Source organism: Perognathus longimembris, chromosome 23 (assembly GCF_023159225.1).
Source record: "Perognathus longimembris pacificus isolate PPM17 chromosome 23, ASM2315922v1, whole genome shotgun sequence".
Lineage (NCBI taxonomy): Eukaryota > Metazoa > Chordata > Mammalia > Rodentia > Heteromyidae > Perognathus > Perognathus longimembris.
Window position 1 is genome coordinate 26,331,135 of NC_063183.1, and position 20,728 is coordinate 26,351,862.

The 20,728-nt window shown below is 50.7% G+C and overlaps 1 protein-coding gene across 1 annotated transcript in view; it reads left to right on the top strand.

The window, feature by feature from the left end:
- Myo5c (myosin VC) overlaps positions 1-20,728 on the top strand; it is a 54,983-nt gene that overhangs the window by 27,304 nt on the left and 6,951 nt on the right. Inside the window, exons 17-35 of the mRNA XM_048332146.1 lie at positions 321-407; positions 646-757; positions 2,321-2,532; positions 2,966-3,131; positions 3,256-3,402; positions 5,183-5,347; positions 6,029-6,122; positions 6,949-7,012; positions 7,756-7,936; positions 11,116-11,209; positions 11,434-11,497; positions 11,588-11,668; positions 12,622-12,802; positions 14,912-15,005; positions 15,622-15,685; positions 15,792-15,912; positions 16,945-17,032; positions 18,723-18,821; positions 19,647-19,801. Coding sequence (XP_048188103.1) covers positions 321-407; positions 646-757; positions 2,321-2,532; positions 2,966-3,131; positions 3,256-3,402; positions 5,183-5,347; positions 6,029-6,122; positions 6,949-7,012; positions 7,756-7,936; positions 11,116-11,209; positions 11,434-11,497; positions 11,588-11,668; positions 12,622-12,802; positions 14,912-15,005; positions 15,622-15,685; positions 15,792-15,912; positions 16,945-17,032; positions 18,723-18,821; positions 19,647-19,801 — 2,269 coding nt within the window. The remainder of the gene's footprint in view (positions 1-320; positions 408-645; positions 758-2,320; positions 2,533-2,965; positions 3,132-3,255; positions 3,403-5,182; positions 5,348-6,028; positions 6,123-6,948; positions 7,013-7,755; positions 7,937-11,115; positions 11,210-11,433; positions 11,498-11,587; positions 11,669-12,621; positions 12,803-14,911; positions 15,006-15,621; positions 15,686-15,791; positions 15,913-16,944; positions 17,033-18,722; positions 18,822-19,646; positions 19,802-20,728) is intronic.

Sequence of the window (20,728 nt, forward strand, 5' to 3'; positions counted from 1 at the left end):
TCAGGGTTCTAAGACAAGGGTGAGACCCAAAATAATGGCCTGCGACAGAGAAGAGCAGCCCCTTTTCTTGCCTGATTAAAGAAAGAACTCACGCATGTGGGTGCCTGCTTAGAGGGTCAGATGTGTTGTCATCTGTGAATGCAAGCTGTAGAGTCCTCTTAGCCCATTGGAGCTATAAGGGGCGCCTGTCACAGACCAGGGAAATAACCTTGAGAGGGGCCTCTCTTGGGAAGAGGGGCCAAACTTTCCAGCTCCAATAGCGTACTAGATATGTGTGTTAAATGGACTAATGACATGAAAAACAAATCGACTCCTTCTAGGTTTGACTCCAAAAGGATTGTCCAGCAGCTACGAGCCTGCGGTGTTTTAGAAACGATTCGCATCAGTGCCCAGAGCTACCCATCCAGGTACCAATTCCAAGAGAGAAGCCACCGGCCAGCCCATCCCTGCTGCTGGCCAGCGACCAGAGGCGAGGGGGAGGAAGAGAACAATTCTTGGGGTCAGGAGGCAGACACACACAATGGGGTGGTCTTAGTGAAGCCTTAAGGTCATCACCGCCATTGCCAGAGCCCCTTCCTCCATCCTCCCCTGGCAGCAGAGGCCCCCTTCTTGGCGCCCGGCTAACGCCCATCTTGAACTCTGCAGGTGGACGTACATTGAGTTCTACAGCCGCTACGGCATCCTCATGACCCAGCCGGAGCTCTCCTTCAGCGACAAAAAGGAAGTGTGCAAGGTGGTCTTGCACAGGCTCATCCAGGTCAGTGGTCCACACCTGGGGTCCTCCCACAAGTGGATCTCCCAGACATATTGTGTGTGTGTGTGTGTGTGTGTGTGTGTGTGTGTGTACGTGTGTACCCACATGTGCTCATGTGCCAGTCCTGGGGCTTGAACTTGGCCTGGGCACTGTCCCTGAACGTCTTTGGCTCAACACTAGTGCTCTACCACTTGAGCCACGGTGCCACTTGGTTTTTCTGTTTGCTTGTTTGTTTTTGGTCAGTCATGGGGCTTGAACTCTGGGCCTGGGCACTGTCCCTGAGCTTTTCAGCTCAAAGCTAGCACTCTACCGCTTGAGCCAGAGCACCACTTCCAGTGTTCTGGTGGTTCACTGGAGATGAGAGTCTCACTGACAGCTTTGAACCATGATCCTCAGATCTCAGCCTCCTGAGTAGCTAGGATTACAAGTGTGAGCCACCACCACCAGCTGCCACTTTGTTTTCTGAGCAGTTTATTGGAATAAGAGTCTCATAGACTTTCCTGCCCCACCTGGCTTTGAACCACCATCCCCAGCTCTCAGCCTCTTGAGTAACTAGGGTTATAGGTATGAACCACCAACGCTTGGCCTCCCAGCTATTTCTTCATCATTGTTCCGAGGCTCAGGGCTCTGCTTGTCATGATGGCCCAAGAGGAGAGTTGTTTCCCACTGAGGAGAACAGAGTATTCATCCTCATTGGGCATGATCTCCTGACACCAGCCATGTCCTTTAGGGCCCCATTTTCAGTGCCAGTCTCCCATAACACTCCCCAGTTCTGCTTCATTCTCCCAGTCTTCTAATACAGTTTTTCATGGATCTGGCTCAGAAGACATAGTCTGCTAAGAGGTTGACCAAGCCAGAGAAGCTTCAGTCATGGTACTCAGTGTGGCTCTATCTGCCTGCCTGCCTGCCTGGGTGCGCCAGGACTGGGTGTGAACCTGGGTGTTATCCCTTAGCTTTTTTGTTCAAGGTTGGCGCTCTACCACTTGAGCCACATTTCCACTTCCAGCTTTTTGGTGGTTCATTGGAGATAAGAGTCTCACAGACTTAAATGCCCATGCTGGTTTTGAACTGTGATCCTCAGATCTTAGCCTCCTGAGTAGCTAGGATTACAGGCGTGAGCCACCGATGCCCGGCTTCAGTGTGGCTTTAGATTATTGTTCATGGTACATTGCAATGGGAAGAGAAAAGGAAGTCATGATGGCCAGGAAGGGGGATAGTGAGAAGAACCCATGCTCAAGACAGAACACCAAACATCTCCAGATCCCTAAATAAAGGAGGCTCATGTTCTTCAGCCTCCCAGCTGAAAAGCGCCCAGAAATTTCCATCCCTGCTACACCGAAGGTGGGCATTCAACCTGAGCTCCATTCTTCCTCCACCACTCTAACCAGTGACTCCAAGTAGAAGTTTCTAGATTACGCTTGCAACTTGTCTACTTTACATTACTGCCTCAAAGATATTCCAATTTAGCAATGGTCTGGGAATCTTTGGCTCTCTAGATATCTTTTCCAAAAGCAAGATGAAGTGTAAAAGGTTTTGTTTCCGATCAATAGTATTTTTTTCTTCCAGGATTCCAATCAGTACCAGTTTGGTAAAAGCAAGATTTTCTTCCGAGCGGGACAGGTGGCTTACCTAGAGAAACTCCGATTGGATAAACTGAGGCAGGGCTGTATCGTGATCCAAAAGCATGTTCGTGGCTGGCTGCAGAGGAAGAAGTTCCTCCGGGAGAGACACGCCGCTGTGATCATCCAGCAGTACTTCCGGGGCCAGCAGACAGTGAGGTGTGGGGTGTCAGCCATCCATCTTGCTTTGCCAGTCATCTCTGGGAAGCTGATGAGCAGGACCCTGAGGGAAGGAAGCCATGAGCAGGGTTCTGCCGAAGGGGGTCAGAAGTCCCATGAGACCACGCAGAGGTGCAGGGTCCCTTCCTCTGGGAATTGAGAATGCCTGAGGCCAGCAGGGTTCCCAGCAAGCCTCTGGGTAATGACCTCAAGGGCAATCCGTGTCACCTGCAACTGTGGGGGGGGGGGGAGTAGACCATCCAGAGGGGACCCCGAGACAGAGGAACCCAAGGCCCATGACATGGACCTCCATGCCAGTGGCAGAGGAGACCCTGGGGACCCTCCTCAGAGAAGGTGCTGCCCACACCTGCATCTGGGTAGGGAAGTTGAGGCATTGTACAGCGCATTCACCCCACCTTGTTACTAACCCAAGGAAAGCCATCACTGCAAGGGCTTTGAAGGAGGCCTGGGCAGCCATTGTCATCCAGAAGCACTGCCGCGGGTACCTGGTCCGCAGCCTGTACCAGCTCATCCGCGTGGCCACCATCACCATCCAGGCATATTCCCGGGGCTTCCTGGCCAGGAGGAGCTACCGGAAGGTATGGTTTGCCTGCCATGCGGCTCTGGGGCCTGGGGACCAGCAACTCACCATGGGGGTTGGGAGGAGTGGGGGTAGAAAGGCGGGAGATCCAGGTTACCAGGTCACAAAATCTTGTCTTAAAGATGCTGGAGGAGCACAAGGCTGTGATCCTTCAGAAACACGCCCGGGCGTGGCTGGCCCGCCGCCGATTCCAGAACATCCGCCGATTCGTGCTCAACATCCAGCTCACTTACAGGGTCCAGCGTTTGCAGAAAAAGCTGGAGGATCAGGTAGGCATTCATCAGGCATCGCTCGTATCCGTGTTTCTCACACATTAGTTCCATTGCGGACCAGATCTTTAGCTCTGCTGTTAAGATTTAGCCTCTGGGGGCTGGGAATACGTCCTAGTGGCAAGAGTGCTGGCCTTGTACACATGAAGCCCTGGGTTCGATTCCTCAGCCCCATATATATAGAAAACGGCCAGAGGTGGCGCTGTGGCTCAAGTGGTAGAGTGCTAGCCTTGAGCAAAAAGAAGCCAGGGACAGTGCTCAGGCCCTGAGTCCAAGCCCAGAACTGGCCAAAAAAAAAAAAAAAAAAAGAGATTTAGCCTCTGCCACAGTGCTCTGTGGCTCGTGTCTGGAGTTCCAGCGTTTGGGAGGCTGGGTCAGGAGTTCCAAATGAGCCTGAGCTACATAAGGAAACCGTGCCTCAAAACAAGCAATCAAAGCTTTATGCCCATATTAGTAGGTGAAAGCAATTCCCACGGGCCACCTGAGCTAGAAAATACAAGGGCTCTCCACATAATGTATGGGTGACCCAGGGCACCCTGCCCAAGAGGGCAAGTAGGATTGACATCCAGCGTGGCTCCCTCAGCAAGATGTGTGTGCAGTGGAAAGCGGTGTTACCTTCGAGCCAGTGTGCCTTCCTGTAACTAGCACAGAATGTGTACTCTGCACACACTCTGCACTGTAGTAGCCCAGAGGATCTACAGTATACTGGCTTGCTCATGGTGCACGGGCTTTGGCTGCAGCCCTGCCTAGATGGCTACGGAATAGCCGGGTGCCAGTCAGGACTCACGCCTGTCATTCTAGCTACTCAAGAGGCTGAGATCATGCTTCTAAACCAGCCCAGGCAGCAAAGTCCATGTGACTCTTACCTCCAACGAACCACCCGAAAGGTGGAAGTGGAGCTGTAGCTCACGTAGTAGCACACTAGCCTTGAGCAAAAAAGCTCAGGGTCAGCGCCTGGGCCCCAAATTCAAGTCTCAATATGAGTGCATGTGCATGCACACGCACGCGCACACACACACACACATACACATATAAAATCAATATGCCCTCAGCTGTGGAAACTTGTGGAATATTCAGTCTCTAGATCTGCCTAACACACTTGTGGGTATGTCCCAGGTTCTCCTAAGAGCAATGGTTATATTATCAGTTTACTCACCTATTGGCTTTGTGTTACCTAAATTACGGGCCCTATCTTCAGATATAGTCCTAGCTGAGGTGCCACGGATTAGGATTTTGTTGTATTTTGTGGGGGTGCGACTAGGGTTTGACCCCAGAGCCTCTGCTAGCTAAGCAGGCACTCTACCATTCAACTCCTGGCCCTGTCTGCTTTTGTTATTTTTTAGATAGGGTCTTATACCTTTGCCCAGGCTGGCCTTGGCCTGTGACCTATTTATACATCCTCTGTTACAAACACATGCCACCATACTGAAGTTGACATGGGGTCTCAAGGCTTGGGCTGGCTTTGAACTGTGACCCTCTCAACCTCCACCTTTTGAGTAGCAAGAATCATAAGCATGAGTCACGACCCCCAGCGTTGGCATCATTTTTGGGAGGACACATGGCATTAGGGTTGTCCAGCAGCCCCAGGATCAGATGGGACCCCCCCCCCCCGCCCCTCATAAGAGCTCAGGATGACATCTGCCTCCCCATCCCCTGCTGAAGACGCCAGGAGCGGCCACTGGGAGTAGGGCGCTCAGGCCTCATGTGCCGGACCGGAAGGAGGAAAGCGGTGGCTCTCAGTCAGCCATACCTCTGACCCTGGGCGGCTTCTTACCAACAGAACAGAGAGAACCACGGGCTGCTGGAGAAGCTGGCCAGCCTGGCCGCGCTTCGGGCCGGAGACGTGGAGAAGGCTCAGAAGCTGGAGGCGGAGCTGGAAAGAGCAGCCACCCACAGACACAGCTGCGAGGAGAAGGACAGGAGATACAGGGAGGCCGTGGAAGAGGTCAGGGCCGGGTGGGGCGTGGGGGTCTGGGCGCCTCGCTCCGAGGTGCATCCGTGCCCGTGCTAAGAGGCGGGGCATCTTCTCGAGAACGGAGGCCAGGGCGCGGGCAGCGAGGGCCAGGGCGCAGCACAGGGGTCTTTACCTGTCCACTCTGGCCACGTGAGAAAAGCCCTGGCTGTCTGCCCCCACCTCTTGCATGACACCCTTGATCTCCTGCCACTCATCCATCACATCCGGGCTCTGGGAGCACCTTCCCTGAGCAGCAGTGCCCAGCTCAAGGGAGGTGTAGTAGAGAGAGAGAGGAGAGAGGGAGCACATGCAATCAACTCCCAAACCCAATGTCTTAGATTCAAATCTCCCCTTTGGGGAGATGGGGTGGCTGGCCAGGCAGCCTTGGCCAAGTCCCTTACCCTCCCTCAACTTTATAGTCCCCTTGTGTATAAAATGGGAGTAACCAAAAGGGGCTGGCAGAATTGTCGCCGTGTCCGACGCTATGGTCTCTGTGGTCACCCACCTTCCTGCCCCTCCCCAAACCCTACAGCACCCACAGCCGGTGGCCGGGCACCCAGGGGGTGGCCGTGTCTCTGCCCTCCCCACAGTCCCGCGTATTGTCACCAAGAGAGGAAGTAGGGACCTCCCTGACGTAAGGTTTTCAGAAAGTGTCTCCCTTGCCTCTGCTAGAAACTGGCCAGGCTTCAGAGGCGGAATTCCGAGCTGGAGGCCGAGCAGGAGCAGACCCAGCTGAAGCTCCGCGAGAAGACAGAAGAGCTCCAAGGTGAAGTTCACGGGGCTGCCCGGCACTCGGTGCCAAGGATGGGGGCCCCCCCGCACTGCTGAGGGGCTCTGCGTGTCTGCTCAGTGAAGGGAGATTTTTTACTTCAAGGGGAGTATGTGTGTATTTGTGAAAAGAAGCTTCAGCCTGTGGCTCTGTGCCATCTTGGGTCTGCCGTCCCTCCCCATACTTCAGAAGCCCCAAGACCCTTTGCAGGGCACAGCTGGTGGGGGTGGGCAGGCTAACCTTGTCTGAATGAAGAGTTAATCTTGGAACCACTGGGTGTTGCTCTCCTCTGGGATACAGCGGCTTCCCTTGACCTAGCTCCACCCCCCTGTCACCTTCCAGCTCAGATTGGATGCCCAAGAAAGGATAACAGGAACACGAGCCTGCCTGCCTCTCTCTGTCTCTTTCTTTGTCTCTCTGTCTCTCTCTCTGTCTCTCCTTCTGTCTCTCTGTCTCTGTCTCTCTCTTTCCCTTCAGTGCCAACATTGGGGCCTGAACTCAGGGCTCAGGCAGAAAAGTCTGCAAGACTCTTATCTCCAATTAACCAGTAAAATAGCCGGAAGTGGAGCTGTGATTCAAGTAGTAGAGTTGTCAGCCTTGAGCAAAAAAGCTAAGGGACAGTGCCTAGGCCCCCAAGTTCGAGTCCCAGTATTGACACATGTGCACACACATACACCAATATCCATTTTCACCCTTTGCCTCAAACATGATACATACTACACTTCGGCTCATCCACACATTCTCGCTGTTTTAAAGCTGGCAGGAAACAACAGGATATTGGTTTTGGCAGATGTGTTTTTCTAAAAGCTTGATTTCTTCACAGAAAAAATGGATGCCCTCACCAAGCAGCTCTTTGATGATGTGCAGAAAGAAGAGCAACGAAGGCTGTACGATCCCCGGCTTGCTCACGGCACCCCTTTCTGCCCTTGCTGCCACTTGCTCTAGTTTTTCAGCTTGCAGACAGCACCCCACAGCCATGGGAGGGGGTGGGGTGAACATCCCGGTGAAATAAGAGGCTTTGGGAGTCAGGACAGCCAAGCCCTTCCGTGTATATATGTGTCCCATTCGTCCCTGTGCAAGCTCTCATGCCCAAGTTGCTCCTCCCAGACCGGCGTAGTGGCCATCATTAATTTCTCGCTTGCCCATCCTGAGGCACTGTCCTTAAGCCTTTTTGCTCAAGGCTGGCACTCTACCGCTTGAGCCATAGCTCCACTTACAGCTTTTTTGGTAATTTATTGGAGATAAAGGTCTCACGGACTTTCCTGCCCAGGTTGGCTTCAAACCCCAATCTTTAGCTCTCAGCCTCCTGAGTACTTAGGATTACAGGCACGAGCCACCAGTGCCCAGCTTCCTTTTTCTTTCCCCCTTGTGTGTGCTGGGACTAGGACTTGAACTCAGAGCTTCAGGCTGTTGCTTGGCTTTTTCACCCAAGGCTAGCACTTTACCGCTTGAGGCACACCTTCACTTCTGGCTTTTTTTTTTTTGCTGGTTAATCAGAAATAAGAGTCTCTCTGATTTATCTGCCCCAGGCTGGCTTCAAACCACAATCCTCACATCTCAGCCTCCTGACTAGCTAGATTTATGGGCATGGGATAGCCAGCTCAAATTGTTTTCTTCTTTGGCTGCCTAGACTGCTGGAGAAAAGTTTTGAGCTGAAGACACAAGACTATGAGAAGCAGGTGCAGTGTCTGAAGGAAGAAATCAAAGCTCTGAAGGAGGAGAAAACAGAGCTCTGTCACCAGCTGGAGGAGGAGCGCGTCACCTCTGAGCACTTGAGGGGGGATGTGGCCCGACTGAGCAAGCAGGCAAAGGTAGGGCACTCTTGTTCTTAGACACCCCTTCACCCCTAGACTAATCCCCTCCATCCAGAGAGAGCGAGCAACCTCCTTTGTCTCCTATTGTAAGTAGGAGACTGTCCCCATGTTCCTGCTCCGTGGCTACCTTGTGCCAAGTCATCCAAACAACTGATGTCAGTCTGTAGGAGTCATGCCATTTGCTGCTGTTAGAGAGGATTGGGGTGCGGTGTGGAAGGAATATGGCCGAAGGGATTCATAGCAAAATGCCATGTGTCGGGGGATGAAGTCGGCTGTAGGAATGGCACTGAAATCTGTTGAACAATGGGTCCAGGGACGGGGAAGTAGAAAGAAAATACAGGGAGTTTAATCTTATTAAAACATAATACAGAGGGCTGGGGATATAGCCTAGCGGCAAGAGTGCCTGCCTCGAATACACGAGGCCCTAGGTTCGATTCCCCAGCACCACATATACAGAAAACGGCCAGAAGCGGCGCTGTGGCTCAAGTGGCAGAGTGCTAGCCTTGAGCGGGAAGAAGCCAGGGACAGTGCTCAGGCCCTGAGTCCAAGGCCCAGGACTGGCAAAAAAAAAAAAAAAAAAAAAACCATAATACAGGGCTGGGGATATGGCCTAGTGGCAAGAGTGCTTGCCTTGTATACATGAGGCCCTGGGTTCGATTCCCCAACACCACATATACAGAAAACGGCCAGAAGTGGTGCTGTGGCTCAAGTGGCAGAGTGCTAGCCTTGAGCAAAAGGAAGCCAGGGACAGTGTTCAGGCCCTGAGTCCAAGGCCCAGGACTGGCCCAAAAAAAACAAAAAACATAATACAGGCTGGGAATATGGCCTAGTGGCAAGAGTGCTTGCCTCATATACATGAAGCCCTGGGTTCGATTCCCCAGCACCACATATACAGAAAATGGCCAGAAGTGGCGCTGTGGCTCAAGTGGCAGAGTGCTAGCTTTGAGCAAAAAGAAGCCAGGACAGTGCTCAGGCCCTAAGTCAGAGGCCCAGGACTGGCAAAAAAAAAAACAACAACAATAAAAAATAAATAAATAAACATGAGGGGCTGGGAATATGGCCTAGTGGTAGAGTGCTCGCCTCGTATACATGAAGCTCTGGGTTCGATTCCTCAGCACCACATATACAGATTAAAAAAAAGCCAGAGGTGGCGCTGTGGCTCAAGTGGTAGAGTGCTAGCCTTGAACAAAAAGAATCCAGGAACAGTGCTCAGTCCCTGAATCTATGCCCTAGGACTGGCAACAAAAACAAAACAAAACAAAAAAACCCATGATACATTGCATGAGTGGGATATCATGGTGAAAATTCTTGGTACAATGAGTAAAAATGCCACCCCCCCCAACATAGAATAACTAAAGAGTAAAACAGGCTTTGTTAGGGTACAGACAGTAGCCATGATAAAACATACTTAAATTGATTTAGAAGGGGATGATTTTGATGAGGGTACATCGTATGTGTATATGGAAATGTCACAATGACTAATGGATGCTATGAAATTTGGGAGATGGTGAGCCTGCACTTGAAGGAGGCGCCAGTAGGGGTCGCTCACTTCCTCTCCGCTGGTTAACTCTGATTCGGGTTTGCAGTGTGACCCATTCAGATGTCTGATTTTGAAGAGACATAGTAGTAGCTCTGCTTTTTAGCTGCTCTCGTGACAGTCCATCTAAAGAGCATCTGTAAACACAAGTCAACTATTTTCTGAACCATGACAAGAAAGAGCAGGGCTTTAGGACGGGATGTCCTGGTCTGCCATGAATTGAGCAAACCTTCTGCCCTTCAGTTCACCTAACCTGTACAGGACCACTCTCCTTCCCTTACATGTCAGTTCGGAGGCTTACGTCCACCAAATCAAGTGCTCTGTAAATGCGGGCTGTGGAGCTGGGAGCAGAGAGCCTTGTATGCTGGGAGTAGCTGAGAAAGTATCGGGGAAAGCTTGTCCTCTCCAAGGTCCCTGAGTCTTTATAGCCCTTTCATTAAAAACTATGATCTTGCCAGGCCTCGGTGGCTCACATCTGTCATCCTAGCTACTCAGGAGGCTGAGAGCTGAGGATCCAGGTTTGAAGCCAGCCAGGGCAGGAAAGTCCATGAGATTCTTATCTCCAATTAACCACCAAAAAGCTTGAAATGAAGCTGTAGCACAAGCGGTAGACTAGCACTAACCTTAAGCAAAAAAACCTCAGAGACAGTGCCCAGGCCCCGAGTTCAAACCCCAGGACCAGCATGCACACACACACACACACACACACACACACACACACACACACACTGTCTTGGTGAGCTGAACTCCTCAAGTGAGATACAGCTTCACACCAGTTCCCAGGGGCCCCAATTCCCCACCCACCCCTCCCCATAATCCCCTCCCTGACCCCTGGACTGGCCTCATTTGTCTTAGCCCAGCTGAGTTCAGATCTCCCAGTAAGGAAAGTGGCAATCTTGCTCCCTTCCCCCAAAGATGTAGTGTGCACTGAAAGACAGTTTTCCTATCTGTGGTTGCACTTTTCTTAGCTGGGCCTCCACCCCATCCCACCACGGGCTTTCTATGCTGTTTATATTTTCCTCATCTAAGGGGGAAGCCTTTTCTATCTCCGGCGGCTGCAACAACTATATCTATGAATTTGCAACAGCATGTGGGGGTAATGGAATTTGAACTCAGGGCCTTACACTTGCTAGGTAGGTGTTTTATCACTTGAACAATGCCCCCAGCCGGCCGCCCTTTTTTTTTTTTTTTTTTTTTTTTTTTGCTTTCTGGTTAATTTTCAGGTAGGGTCTCATGTTTTTGGACAAGGATAGCCTGCACCTTGATCCTCCAATCTACAGCTTCCAGGGTAGCTGGCATCATAGGTATAAGTCTCCATGCCTGCCTTATTCATTGACTCTCTCTCTCTCTCTCGCCCCATCTCAATGAAAAAAGTCTTGCTAACTTTTTGGCCTGAGCTGGTCTTGAACTGTAATTCTCCCAACTCCCACCTATCCCCTCAAACAGCATGGTTTTGAGCAACCAGGCCCAGTTCAAGGCAAGCCGCATGAGCGGTGACAGCTTAACAGGATTTCAACTAAGAAACTCCAGGCAGGGGCGGGGGGCGGGGGAGGCTGCCCTGCTTGGCACTGTCTTCTTGCCTGGTGGCACATATCCTCACTCTCTTCTTCTCCCGGTTTGATCACTGCCTGTCCTTCAGACCGTCTCTGAGTTTGAGAAGGAGATTGAGCTGCTCCAAGCACAGAAGATAGACGTGGAAAAACACGTGCAGTCACAGAAGCGGGAGATGAGAGGTAATGGTGCAAGTCACTTGGTCCATGAGGTGCAGACTGAGTTCATCACCGCAGAGGAGCCAGGTTCTTTCATGGCTGTGAGCTTCCATGCTTCGTGGGATGTTAGGATCATAAGATATTTAACTTCAGGTTCTACAAACATAGACAACTGGCTATCAAGAAGTCCGGGGGGGAGGGAAATGGTGCACAAATGTGATCTGTGCAGCTCTGCCCTACCCTTCCAGAAAAGATGTCGGAGATTACCAGACAGCTTCTCGAGAGCTATGACATTGAGGATGTAAGAAGCAGGTGCGCATTTTCTGTTACATTATCAAACATAGAAGAAGCAAGTGAAACAAGCCCAAGACAACAGGTTTTCTCCCCCTCCTGATTTTCCAGACTCTCTGTGGAAGATCTGGAACATTTAAATGAAGATGGAGAACTCTGGTTTGCATACGAGGGACTAAAGAAGGCCACACGGTGAGAAATTGAATTCCCCTTGGGGCTCCATCTTGTTTTGGGGGACCAGTAGGTGAGAAACCACTGAAAATACTTCAAGAGTAAAGTCATTAGCTTAGGAATAAGGAACATCTTCTGTCTGAGATAAACTGTCTCCCTCTAAAACCTATAACCTGTATGGTAAAAACTGATTATTATCAAATGTTAGTCTCTGGTGCTGTAAATAGATGGAATTACATTTAAGGTGTTTGTTGGATTTCTTTAGCTTTCTTTTACTAGAGTTTGAACCCAGATCCTTGGAATCACTTAGCTTGCTTGCTTGGCTGGTGCTCTACCACTGGAGCCATGCCTCCAGCCTGATTTTTGGGTGGTTAATTGGAAATGGAGTCCCAAAGACTTTTAGGCCCATGGAGACTTCAAACTATGATCCTTTGGCTCTCAGCCCCTTCAGTAACTAGGATTGTAGATGTAAGCCAACAACACCTGACTTAAACTTACTTTTTTGTTGTTGTTTACAACAACAAAACAGAGTAGAAAATGCAGGGTCCCCTGTCTCCTCTGTCACCAGCATCCTGTGCCACAGGGGCCCAATGACATGTCATCGTCACCCAGGGTGACGGTTCACTTTGGTGTTGTACTTCCTATGAACTTTAACAACTCTATAATGATCCTTATCAACAATCGTGTTATCATACAGAGCATCTACTTCAAACCATTAATAGAATAAAAAGGTAGGGTTGGAGGTGTGGTTCAGTGATAACGCACATTACGTCTTGGGTTCAGACTCTAGTACAGCCACCAAAAGAAGCACATCTGAATGAAATGCTCTTTATCATTCACTGCATGTGAATCCCACTATCTAGAAGAATCCACTAATGGCAATCCACTAATGTGTAAGTGAGCTTGATTATGATTCCCTTACACAGAACAAAGCCCGAGTGCCTGGCTTCCCTTCCTTTCCCTTCCCTTGACAGAGTTATGGAGAGCCATTTCCAGTCCCAGAAGGATTGCTACGAAAAAGAGATTGAAGCCCTGAACTTCAAAGTGGTGCATCTAAGTCAAGAAATCAACCATCTGCAGAAGTTATTCAGGGAGGAAAATGACATCAATGAAAGCATACGGCATGAAGTCGCCAGGCTGATGTCAGAAAACGTGGTATGGTCCCTGCCCTGAACCCTGGTTGTGGCCATTGTCTGAAAGAAGTTACTCATGGGTGGAGTTAAAATTCAGTTTTATAGCAGGAGCAGAGTAGATTGAAATTACTTGTTCCAGTAATGGAACAACTGAGTCAGAAGATAAGATTCTAAGCTGGGTGCCAGTGGCTCAGGCCTGTAATCCTAGCTATTCAGGAGGCTGTGATCTGAGGATGGCGTTTCAAAGCCGGCCCAGGCAGGAAAGTCCCTATGCAATTCTTATCTCAATAAACTACTCAGAAAAAGCCAGAAGTGGTGCTGTGGCTGAAGTGATAGAGTGATAGCCTTGAGCACAAAGAGGCTGAGGGAAAACACCTAGCCTTGAGTTCAAGCTCTAAGACTGGGGAAAAAAAAAAGTGAAGAAGAAGAATAGATTCTAAAATGAGACTGGGCTGGGGAGCACTTGCATTTCAGAGTGTGTTTGATCATCATACAACGGGTTCAAATTCTGTTCGTGTGTGTATATGTGCTTAAAGCTGCATATGTAACTCTAGCCCTATCCCCCTGCAATAGCCACAAAATTGAGGCAAAAGCTTGGTGCTTGAAGATGGGAAGTTGTTCAAGCCAGTCACTGTATGCTTCCTCAGAATCAACCCAGGTCAAGAGCTTTCTGTTCTGGGATGTTCCCACAACTTACTCTACTTGTCCCCTCCCCTACCTCACATCTAACTGGCATAGAAAAGTGTTTTTGGAATCTCACTCAGAAAACACTCCCTTGCTAGGCACTGGCAGCTCACACCCGTCATCCTAGCCACTCAGGAGGCTGAGACCTGAGGGTGGTGATTCAAGGTCAGCCCAGGCAGGAAAGTCCTTGAGACTCTTATCTCCAGTTAACCACCAGAAAACTGGAAATGGTGCTGTGGCTCAAAGTGGTAGAGCAAGTGCTCGTCTAAAGCAAAAGGAACTCAGGGATAATGCCCGGGCCCTGAGTCCAAGCCCCACAACCAACCAAGAAAAAGAAAAACCCTCCCTTTCTTACTAACTCCAAGTCTCCAGAAAGCAATGGCAGCGCACCATTTCTTTGGGGAGTGGATGGAACTTGGCTATGGCCATCTAACTGCACTTCCTCCATCTGCCTTCCGGCCTCTTCCTCTGTCATGTGCCACCAGCTGAATCCCTCTGTTCCCCCAGCAGTATCTGGGGACCTTAATGGCTCCCCTCCCTCATCCTTGCTAAGCAGGCCTTCTTCCACTAGGACCACACTGCCAGTCTTTTCTTTCCCTTAGTTACTTTTCAGATAGTGTCTCATCTTTTTCCCAGGACCAGCCAAGACCACAATCCCGCCTCTGCCTCCTAGGTAGCTGCAATTTCAGATGTGAACCACCATGATCAGTTTATAGGTTGAGACAAGGCTAATGGAATTGCTGTCTTTTCATTCTCTGCCTCATGCATAGCTGGGATTACACTGTGAGCCTCCACACCTGGCTCCACAGGAAGCTTCGAGATGACTTCTCTTGTTCCAGATGAGATGAAGAAGTCTCTGGTCCTAGACTAAAGAGGCTGGCTGTGTTTTCCATATGGTCTCTCTCTCAACTCAACCCAGGATACCCACACTCCAATGGTTACACACCTTCCCTCCCAGCGTGGCTGTGTGAGAACCATGTCCTCCAGGGTGCTGGAATTTCTGGAGACTGTTTTTTTTTTGTTGTTGTTGTTTTGGCCAGTCCTGGGCCTTGGACTCAGGGACTCAGTCCCTGGCTTCTTTTTGCTCAAGGCTAGCACTCTACCTCTTGAGCCACAGCGCCCCTCCTGGCCGTTTTTCCTATATGTGGTGCTGGGGAATCGAACCAAGAGCTTCATGTGTAGGAGGCAAGCGCTCTTGCCACTAGGCAATATTCCCAGCCCCTCTGGAGACTGTTATAAAGGTCTTAAGGTTAATAAAAGGAGAGAAAGAAAAAGAAAAGAAAATGACACTCATGAGTCCAGCTGCCTTCACTGGCCCATGTATACAATTATGTTCCATAGGCTGAACATAAAAATGGATTTTTGTCTCTGGGATTATAAAGTTCATAAAGGAAACGATTTGGTATTCTAATTTATCCTAATTCTAATTTATAATTCTCCTTTAAAGATGATCCCAGACTTTAAACAGCAAATTTCAGAGCTAGAGAAGCAGAAGCAAGATCTTGAAGTCCGCCTGAATGAACAATCTGAGAAAATGAAAGGTAACTGAAACCCTCCTATCCTGCTTCCTAAAAGGAAAGCTAAGGAATGATGTGGTAAGATAGGAAGGGATATAGGAGAGCCAGGAAGTGACATAGGACAGGAAGTGATGCAGGAAAGACATCCCATTCAGGCGTTTTAAGCTCTGATTCTCCCGGACCAGACAAGTAGCACCAAGGTGAGCCGTGACCTGCGTGGAGGGCATAGTAAAGGGTGGGGTGGGACGCAGTAAAAGGGAACAGCTTCCTCCAACCTCCATTGACTTTTGCCAAGAGACAATGCTGGGCCCAATACCACTAGATAGTCTCAGTCTTTAAGAGAGACTACAGATTCCCATGTGGTATAATTCTTCAATGCTGATTTTTGAACATTTTAAATCATTCTTAGGGTTTGTTGTTCTAATCAACAATCTTTGGCTAGATATAGCTTAGAACTGCTGGTAACTAAAAATAATGCCAAACCAAACCAGGGAAAAAGTGTTTGGTTTCCTTGTGGTGCTAGAGAATCGAACCCAGGGCCTTGCATATGCCAGGCCAATGCGCTACCACCAAGCTACAATCCCACCTGAGAATGCAGCGATGCCGCCCATCCCGGAACTGACAGCTTTTCTCCCCACAGGAAAACTGGAGGAGCTGTCTGCTCAGCTCCCTCCCGGCCGGGAAGAGGAAGGAACGCAGAGCAAGTAAGTGTGGACATGTGAGTTGCCTGGGCTGGCTTCCATCTTTGGAAACACGGGCACCTGCGCGATGAGCACACTGAGGCCCACCCTGCCTCTGCCCCTTCCTCAGGGCCACAGAAGGCCAGCACGAAGCCCGGGTCAGAGCTACCGAGCAGCTGCTGGGCACCATCTGGGCACTCCAGGAGGCTGGCGAGCACTCGGAGGCGGGGCAATCCCAAGATGAAGGCCAAGTGAGTCGTTTCCAGAAGGTAGCTCACTCTGGAAAACAGGGTGGGAAGTTTCCCGGTGTGTAGGTAAGTGACATTCTGTGTGGAGCTGTTCCTTAAAAAAAAAAAAAGCAGGAGCTGCCACCATTCCATGCCTGTCCACCTAGCTACTCGGGAGGCTGAGATCTGAGGATCACGATACAAAGCCAGCCTAGGCAGGAAAGTCCGTGGACTCTCACCTCCAATGAATCACCAGAAAACCAGCAGCCTCTGCAGGAAGGAAGGGAAAGGAGGGAGGGAAGAAGAGAAGGAAGTCTAGCTAATTCTCAGCCACCTCCCAGCCCATGCTTGTAAATATTCCTGTATGACATGTTCATGAGGGACTGTACATTTTGTGAACTCTCCACGGTAGCTGCTCTTAACACAGCCATTGCATGCCAATCCCTAGCAGTTATTGGGAAATTGAAACCCATAAAACTGAGCAGATGACAGGGAGCTGTCCTGGGGCTCGGGACCCTCTCGGGCCTCTGGGACAGTGACAAGACAGCAGTCGGCCTGTGTGCCTGCCGCCTTCTGCAGGCCCAGGGCCTCCCTCTCCTTGAGCGTCAGCATCGTGACAGAAGAGGACGGCAGGGCTTAGCGGTTAATAGAAGGAACCCCCATCAGCGGCACGTGGGGGGCGGCCGTGTCTGAGATAGGTAGGCCCTGCCCAGGGATTGGGCGCCTGCAGGCACCCTGCGCGGAGCTGCGTGCTGGCTTGGTGAGCGGCGGCCAGCCCTGCCTCTGCCCCTCCACGGGTCCCCATGTGCTGCCATGCAGCCCTGTTGGGCTTCGTTCTCTAGTGATGAGCAGCTGGGAAACTTTATCCGCTGTGTCGGGTGATAGAAATTTCTGGAATTAGATAATGGCGCTCGTAACCTGGTTCTGGCAGTTCTAAAACCCACTAAGTCATACACTGTAAGCAAGCGAATTATGAACATCATAAAGCTTTGCCCAATAACCACGTACAGAGGCTCCTAAGCGAACGCCTTTCCTTGTTCCTTTGGACTTCTGCAGGATCTTGAAGAAGAATTAGACACGAAGGACCGAGTGATTAAGAAGCTACAAGACCAAGTGAAGACTCTGACCAAGACCATGGAGAAAGGTAGGAAGGTGGTGTCCCGTTTCTTCCTCCCCAGCTTGGAGCTAAGGCGAACGTGAGCTGAAATGTGTATCTCCTCACTGATCCAAAGCCTGCGAAACTTGGAGGAAGGATTCCCCACTGGTCCGGTTTGAGGCCTCATGGATGGGCTAAAGAGAAAGATCCTTGCAGGCAGGAAGACGGCTCACTCGGCCTCATAGTGCACATTTTCTCACACGCCCTGGAGAGGAGCCTCCGCCTTTCTTCCCTCCTGCCTCAAAGTGTGCGGGCCTGCCTGTCTTCTGCCTTCCTCTTTCCTTCTTCACTCACTGGCTCTTTTTCCCCTCTCCTTCCCAACCTTCCTTGCTCAGGCTGTGTCTGCACCCTTGTGTTCCTTTTCCTTCATTCATGTGGTTGAAGAACTCCTTTCTTTGCATGTATGCGACTCCTGCCTCAGGTCTGAAGCCTCTGACACCAAAGTGAGGCTCTTTTTCTGTCAGCAGTGAGCTGCATCTGTTGAGCTGCCCTGCAGGCTGCGCCAGGGTCTGCCTTTCCCGCACCTTACTCAGTCTCCACTCCAGGAATAAATGAGTGCCCCCACTGCGCTCTATGTAAGAAATCCTTTGTCTAGCCCTGGCTTCTTTTCCTAAACCTCAGGTCCTCTATCTTCAGACCTCCTTCCTTTGCTTTCCTCTTGTTATTACCTCCATGTCAACATGTCCGTCTTGGTCTGCCTGTGTCAGTTATCAGTTATTGTGTAACAGATCATCCTTATACATAGCTAAATGAAGCAGCAGCATGTACACACACACAACTCTGGGTCAGAAATCTAGGAGCAGCTCAGCTATATGGGTTTGGCTATTTGCAGACTTCTGATCTGTAATTGTACAATTAAAAATTTGTTCAGGCCAGTCACTGGTAGCTCACGCCTGTAATCCTTACTACTCAGGAGGCTGAGATCTTAGGATTGTTGTTTAAAGCCAACCTAGGCAAGAAAAGTCTCTGAGGCTTTTATCTCAAAGTCATCAACAAAAAGCCAGAAGTGAGGCTGTGACTCAAGGGGTATAGCATCAGCCTTGAGCAACAAAGGTAAGGGACAGCACTCAGACCTTGAGCTCTAGCCCTAGTACAACACACACACACACACACACACACACACACATTAGGCTAGGAACGCAGCTCAGCTCAGTGGTCAAGCGCATGTTTAGCATGCATGACACCCTGGGTTCAGTCTTCAGCATGGAAAACAAGTAAATAAATGGATAAATAAATACGTCAGTGTGTTGCCACACATGGCAATGATGGGTAGGAAGTTAACAGGGCCCTCCCTCTCCTTCACCCCCATCCCCACGCCACCCCTCATGGCTAGGACTGAGTGTTTTGGAAGTTCACACTGCAAGCAAAGTACTTTGTTCCTTTTGCACCTGGAACCCAGGCAGCAACCGAGATCTCTCGTCTTCCCCTTGGGCTGGGGATATAGGTGAGGCACCCATAGGTTCCCGCAAGGACACCTCAGTCCTTTCGGGACAGCTGCCTGCCCTGAGGTTCCACAAGCCCGCTGTGGGAAGCAGCTGTGGGTGACTGTTTTCCCGCCCCGGTGCAACCTGAATCTCCATCCGCCACAGCAGCCCATGCACAGTAGGCGATGAGCAGTCTCCACATCCACCCAGGGCGTTGTATTGTGAGTCTGCTGACGGATTGCCTCTGTTTGCAGCCAACGCCAGGCACTTGTCCTCGGGGCCCAAGGAGTTCCTGGGGATGCTGGAGTACAGGAGAGAGGACGAGCCCAAGCTCATTCAGAACCTCATCCTTGGTAGGAAAACCCGGACCTCTGAACTTGGACTTTCTCTCTAAGGACTTGAATCTTGGTCACGTGGCAATGTGCTAGGCAGGGCAGTCCCTTCTCTATCCACCCGCTTCCTTCACACACACAGCTTCCGCCTCTGTCCTGCACTTCCTCAACCTCAGCCCAGTTGGGGGGGGGGGTGTGCACATATGTACGTGTGTGTGTGTGTGTGTGTGCGCGCGCGCATGCGCGCGCGTGTGTTGGGCCTGATGCTTTCCCTTAGCTTTTTCTGCTCACTGTACTACTTGAGCCACAGTTCTACTTCCGGCCCCTTGCAGGTTAATTGGAAGATAAGAGTCTCTGATTTGTCTGCCTGGGCGGGATTTAAACAGCAACCCTGAGATCTCAGCCTCTAGAGCAGCTAAAATTACAAGCGTGAGCCGCCCGCCCCCAGGCTCTTGACCTCTACCACTAGAAAGCAGTAGTAAACCTCCAGTTAGGATGAATTGCAGTTCGAAGGCAATCTCAACAGGAAAGTCCCTGAGACTCTTACCTCCAGTTAACCACAAAACGCTGGAAGTGGAGCTGTGGCTCAAGTGATAGAGCTCTAGGCTTTAGGGAAAACAAAAAACTCAGAGACAGAGTCAATGTCCTGAGCTCAAGCCCCACCACTGACACACAACAAGAAAAATGGCTTTGCAAAAGTGAGCTGCGCGGTGGGGGGTGGCAGGGCAGGTGGCACTGGCACTGGATTGCTTTCCTCTGAGGGCAAAGGGCCCTGAGCCGGGCTAGCAGCTCCCGAGGAGCCGAGCTCAGCGCAGCGGGCATCCTTGCTGTCTTTCTCCGCTCCAGACTTGAAGCCCCGCGGCGTGGTGGTGAACATGATGCCGGGGCTGCCGGCTCACATCCTGTTCATGTGTGTCCGCTACGCGGACGCCCTCAATGACGCCAGCATGCTCAAGTCCCTCATGAACAGCGCCATTAATGGCATCAAGCAGGTGGTGAAGGTAGGGGACGGCCTTCGGACACTGCTCCCTGGCACAGCTGGTTTGGGAATGACCCTGTGCCCACTTTGCCCATTGTGAGCCTTGGTCTTCCCTGAGCTACACAGGGTTCCTCAAACCAGTTTGAGGCCCAGCTAGCAAAAGAAGCCAAGCAGTTAGGGCGAGACAAGAGGGCACGGATCTCTCAGTAGGCCTCAGAGTGGAACAGGTGAGACAGCATCCTGGTAGCCACTACCCACAATGCCCCTGTGCCCTTGGGGCGTGGGAGCTGTAGCTGGGAGACTGTGTGTGTCTGTTTCTATCTGGGGAATTCTTCCTCCTAAAACCACAGTGCACACGGTTATTTCCAGTGTAGACATGGAGAAAAGCTGTGTGTGGGCATGAGGTTAGTAGTAAGGTTAAGGTAGTATAGCCGAGACACCCCCCGCTCCCAAATAGGCAACGCTCCCAGTGTTTCATAATGAGCCATCCACATTGGAAGTGACTACCTGTGCCTGGCTGTTTGTTTGTTTCTGGTCACACTGAAGACTTTGGACTCACTCAGGTTTCCTTGCTTGCAGCTGGTGCTCTGCCACTTGAGCCATGCCTCCAGTGTGGCTTTTAGCTGGTTTATTTTAAAACATTTGTCTGAAGTTTAACAACAAAAAGTTAGGGAAGCTCTCATCTCAACAGATCCACTGGTGGTGGTGTATTCCTGCGATCCCAGCTAGGCAGGATGCTGTAGGCAGGAAGATCATGGTCTGAGGACAATCCTAGGCAAAAAGCTGGAGACCCTATCTCAGAATACAACTAAAGGTCCCTGGTGGCTCGCGCCTATAATCCCAGCTACTTAGGAGGCTGAGATTTGAGGATCACAGTTCAAAGCCAGCCCAGGCAGAAAAGTCCGTGAGACCCTTATCCAATAAACTACTCAGAAAAAGCCAGAAATAA